This window comes from Juglans regia, chromosome 5 (assembly GCF_001411555.2).
Source record: "Juglans regia cultivar Chandler chromosome 5, Walnut 2.0, whole genome shotgun sequence".
NCBI classification, from domain to species: Eukaryota; Viridiplantae; Streptophyta; class Magnoliopsida; order Fagales; family Juglandaceae; genus Juglans; species Juglans regia.
Genome location: NC_049905.1, coordinates 11,556,949 through 11,562,514, shown reverse-complemented (window position 1 = coordinate 11,562,514; position 5,566 = coordinate 11,556,949). Strand labels below are relative to the sequence as shown.

General features: G+C 38.8%; 1 protein-coding gene across 1 annotated transcript; it reads left to right on the top strand.

Annotated features, from left to right (window-relative positions):
- The first annotated feature begins 3,372 nt into the window (after window positions 1-3,372).
- Window positions 3,373-3,975, top strand: LOC108987027. The gene has a single exon (XM_018959868.2). It carries the CDS (start codon window positions 3,373-3,375, stop codon window positions 3,973-3,975), a length of 603 nt encoding a protein of 200 aa, XP_018815413.2.
- Window positions 3,976-5,566: the final 1,591 nt, after the last annotated feature.

The following is a 5,566-nucleotide window of genomic DNA, read 5'->3' as shown; positions in this document are numbered from 1 at the left end:
AACCTCACCGTGCGCCACCACCTCCTTCACGGCCTCAGTTGCTACCACCAGCGTCCACCCAATCAAGCACAAACCGAGCACACCTCCTCCTTTCCACAACCCAGCCGTGGAGGGTGCACCCCTGCAGAAACCGTAAGTCAGGTCTTCGTGTGATAGCCCCACCGCCTAGCTCGTTGGCAAACCGTGAACCCTGCGTAGCCCTGCCGTTGCCTCTGTGTTATGACCCCCCTTAGCGCCGTCCCTGCACCACCACCGTAGTACAACTCCCACTGCCCAGCCACCCTGCCTCCTCCATAGTCAAACAAACACCAAAGAAACCTCTGTTTTAGTCCCCGAAAACAAAGCAATTTTTCTTTTCTGCTTCCAGCTATTCAACGCAAACCAGCCGAGCGACGCCGCCGCCAACCTCTTCCACATCATCGCCACCGCACTTAGTGTATCGTTGGGCGCTGCACTCCATCCAAGTTCATCGCTCTCCTCTCGGTAAGCTACCCCCGAACTCAATTATCCTCTCCGTTCACTCTCACTCATCTCTCCCTCTCTCTCTCGCTCTCTCTTTCTCAGTATTATTTCACGTCGCCGACCACCTAGTACCGCCCCAATCTGCTATCGCGAGGTCCCCTCTGGTGAGCAAGGAGCTGCTGCACGTATGCCTTCCCTCTCGGTAAGGTTCGAAATAGGAAAGTATTTCAGCCTGTACGTAGGAAGAAGAATAATTTTGAGTTTTATTACAGTTTTGCCCCTTTGTATGATGTTTTCTGATGTGGTTACGTGGTTTTAGTTTAAGGGGTTTATGTTTTAATGGGCTTGGTTTAATGATTGGGCTTGTTTTTTTTATTATACATAAGGATAAAAAAAAGAAGGATGATTATATTGTTAATTTGAACTATTTAGTTTTCAATGGAACTCATGTTGGCCTTATTTTATGGTATTTTTAAGTAGCTATAGATAGTATTCTTGTAATCTATAATACGTTATGGGTACTTTAGTATTTTAAAAACACCGATATTCTTTTATCATAATATTTATTCGATTACTCTCTTCGGTATGAATTCGTTTTAGTGGCTATTGACGAAATTAGAAAGTGATAATATTTTTAAGGGTTAGGATAATTTTAGAAGTTTAAGAAAATAGGTTATTTTAGCATTTCAGGTTTAAATTTTGAGATACATGTTTGATCGAAAATTTATGGAATTTACGTGATTATTTTATAGGTGACGATTAATTATTGTTCAATATCTTTGAGGAAAATTCTGAAAAAACTAAGAAGTCCAGGTAAGCAGGGTTCCTATGCTAGACTTTGCATAAAATAAAATGAACTAAGGTCCTTTTTGGAAAATGTGCATGTTTTGTTATGAAAAGAAATCTGAAAACAACCTCAGATATTTGTTTTGCATTACTCATGTGATTCTGTTTAAGAAGAAAGTATTTTCTATCATGACTGGTGTAGACATGAGCTTATTTTTGACATTCTGTTATTGAACTGAGACAAATAAGTGAATATGAAAATTTGATAAATTTCGCATGTGACGTGAAGATGTTCTGAATCTGTTTTGAAAAATGTGAAATGATCTGAATATCAGTACTCTGTTTTGATATTATGTGGCATCTGAAAAACCTTTGGCATGACTTTCTGATTCTGTTCTGACTCTGATTCTGACTCTGATATGGTGATTCTGATTATGTTTTGCTCTGATATGTGGCTCTGTCATGGAATATAATAGTAACCTCTGGCCCTGTCACGGGATATAATAGTGACCTCTGGCCCTGTCACGGGAGATAATAGTGACCTTTGGCCCGCCACGAGATATAATAGTGGTTTTCTATTCTGAGTGCAATCGCTTTGGTAACACGGTGATTTATGTTCTGCTTGGCTTTCTGCAGGATGCACAACCCTACCACGGGGGTTAAACATGATCTCTGTTCTGATATGATGCTCTGATATGATATGATAAGACGAAGATGTTCAGTCATGTTGTGCCAAAAGAGTCTTGTTTCTGAATATGAAATATTTGAAAAGTCGCTCTGATTTTCTGATAATATATATTTTTTTAGATTTGCATATTGATGCTGAAATGTTTTGTTTCTACATTCTGAACTCTGTGAAAATGCTCATGTTTACACACTAGTATATGTCCTCTGCTTACTGAGTTGTTGATAACTCACCCCTTATCTCCAATTATTTTTTAGATGATTTTTTAATAGACCAGCTAAGGATCAGGATTATGGAGCATCGGTAAGATGATTATTTAAGCATAGTAGATTACTCATAGAAGATTTCTGAGAAGTGACAGATTTTATTAAGAGACTTTATAGTATTCTGATGATGTTATATTTTGGAGTTTATAAATATATTGATGAATTGTGAGTTGTAAGTTATAGGGAATAACTCTTCAATCCTTGCGGGACCAGAGCGTTACAGGATCATCTGCTGCTGGCTCATTCATTGAGGGATAATGAAAATGAAGAAGAGATCGAAGAATTGGCAGCTAAATGTTATGATTTGGATAGTGAGATTGAAGTCCCGAAAAAGAAATTTCAAGGAGGAAAAATGAAAAAGCCAATTGTTGTTCTTGAATGGACAATACGCTCCAATAAACGTTATTAATTTATGAATATTTTGGTCTAGAATATTAGAGGGATTTGTTCGTCGAAGGCAAGGTTGCAGCGTGTTCTTAATAAATATCGCCCTTCGGTTGTTGCAGTGTTAGAACCATTTCTTTCAGTAAATAAGTGTGTTCGTTGGGCTCGGTGGTTACATCTTCCTAATTATGGAAATAATATGGAAGTGGGTGGTAAGGTTTGGTTGTTCTAGGCCGATGGCATTGATTTTCAGCTACATTCGGTGATAGATCAAGCTGTATCTGGGTGGTTTTCTCATGGTAGTTCTCGTGTGTTTGCTTCTTTTATCTATGCCAATTGCTTTCAAGAACAGAGGCGTCTACTTTGGAATTATCTAATGAATATGGATGCTGGTGGTTTGCCGTGGATCCTTGGAGGGGACTTTAATATTATTCGGTCTGCAGGAGAGAAAATTGGTGGCATTGGTCACTCATCCAGAGGGTGTGCAGATTTTAATAATTGTATTCAAGCTTATGGTTTGGTTGATATATCCTATTCTGGTAATCAGTTTTCCTGGTGCATTGGAAGATTAGGGGGTGGGAGAATTTGGGCTAGACTTGATAGAGTGCTAGTGAATACAGAGTTCTTAGTGAATTTTCCATATGGCCGTATGGAGTATCTCCCTCGGACATCGTCTGATCATTGCCCAATGGTTACATTGTTGTTGCAGGAAAGGCGTGTTGGTTCGAAGATTTTTCGGTTGCAAAGAATGTGGTGCCATCATGTTGATTTTCTGGATGTGGTGCGGGAATGCTGGAACCAAGAAATTCAAGGGTGTGCGATGGTGATATTGAAGAACTATGGAAGAAGTGGAATAGGGAGGTCTTCGGAAGAGTGGAAGTGGATCTTAAAGAAATTGAAGAGGAGCTCCTGGAACTTGAGATGTTGATTCAGCAAAATTATTCTTTGGATGTGGAGGCAGAGCTTTTGAGATGTAAGCAAAAGCATATTCAGTATTTGCATAGAGAGGAGATAATGAGATGTCAAAAATCAAGAATTAAATGGATGAGTGAAGGGGATAAGAACATGGCTTTCTTTCATGCTTCCCTGAGTTGTAAAAAGAAGTTTAAAGCAGTGGAAAAAATGACTCTTGAAGATGGTACCATTATGGAATCAAGTGAAGCGGTTCTTGAGGGGGCAGTGGACTTCTTCCAGAAGCGGCTTTCGACGTTGGCTGTGTCCTTTGCGGAAACTGGTTTGAATCTTTTAACCTCTATTATTTCTGATACTGATAATCGGTTGCTTTGTAGAGTCCTTCACATGCTTGAAATTAAGGAGGCCTTATGGTCCATTCTGCAAGATAGTAGTCCGGGGCCTGATGGTTTTTCTGCAAGTTTTTTTCACCATGCTTGAGATATTATCAAAGATGACTTATTGAAGTTGGCTATTGAATTTTTTTAGGGAAAGCCGTTAACTATGTTTTTTAGTTCTACCAATATTGTCTTGATTCCGAAAGTGGAAGATCCAAGGAATTTCTCGCACTTCAGGCCAATAAGTTTATGTTATGTTGTTTATAAAATCCTTTCAAAGGTTTTGGTGAATCGGTTGGAGCCTATCATGAATAAATTAATTTATGAGGAAGAGTCGGCATTTCTAAAGGGGCGAAGCATTTTTTATAACATTTATATTGCCCAAGAAATGATTCATAGAATGAACAAGAAAGTGAGAGGCAGTAACACCATGATTAAAATTGATATGGCAAAGGCGTATGATATGGTGAATTGAAGGTTTTTTATGGAAGTGATGAAGCGTTTGGGATTCTCGGATGATTAATGATGATCTTCAAAAGGAGAAAGTCAAGCCTTTTTATGCTAATGGAGGTACTTTGATTTCTCATTTGCTTTATGCTAACGATGTTTTGATTTTGCAAATGGAGGTAAAAGATCTTTAGTGCAGATTATGAAGACCTTACATGCTTATCAATCTATGTCGGGGCAATTGGTTAGTAAGGATAAATCCTCTATTTTTTTTCTCTTCAAAATTTTCACTTGCTCGAAAATTAGAGGTATTGAGGGTAACGGGGTTTATGGAGGGTAAATGGCCGTGTAATTATCTTGGTGTTCCGTTGCATGTGGGGCGGCTTACTATCAAATTATTAGACCCTTTGTCATTGAAGAATCAGAAGAAATTGGCTGGTTGGAAGAGCCATATTTTATCTTTTAGAGGTAAAATTACGCTTCTCAAACATGTTTTATTTAGCATGTCAATTCATGTTTTATCTGTTATGAATTTACCTAAGGGTATGTTCAAAGCTCTCAAGAGTATTTACTCTAATTTCCTTAGGAGCTCGAATGAGGATAAAAAGAAAAGGAAGTGGATGTCTTGGAAAAATATTTGCTTACCGGTTGAGGAAGGGGGATTGGGCATTCGGAATCTTGCCGATGTACAAATGTCATTATTCATGAAATTTGCTTGGAAGTTACTAGATGGTAAATCGTGTTGGGCAAAAATTTTTCTGGCTAAATATATGGGTGAGAAGCATCCATTGCTCCTTTCTAATTCTACAGGTTCCAGGTTTTGGAAGGGTATTATGTCAATGATGCCGACTGTGATTAATAATTCAAGAATCTTGTTTAGAAGTGGTGAATGTAATTTTTGGTTTGACAATTGGCTAGGGGATGCAGCCATTGTGAATTCGGAAGAGGTTAGTGGAGATGAAAATTTATTGGTGGCTGAAATCCTAACTAATACAGGGTGGGATGTGGTCAAATTGCGTACGTTGGTGTCGGAAGAAATGGTTGAAAAGATTATTGCTTCATCGATTCAGATTGCTAGGGGTACTGATGTGCGTATTTGGCAGCCTAGTTCGGATGGAAATTTCACTACTAAATCTGCTTGTCATCTCATTAGAGCTCAAGGACCGGTTTCTTTGTGGAGAAAATGGCTTTGGCATAAATCTGTCCCCAAGAAAATGTCTTTTCTTTGTTGGCATGCTCAAAACCAG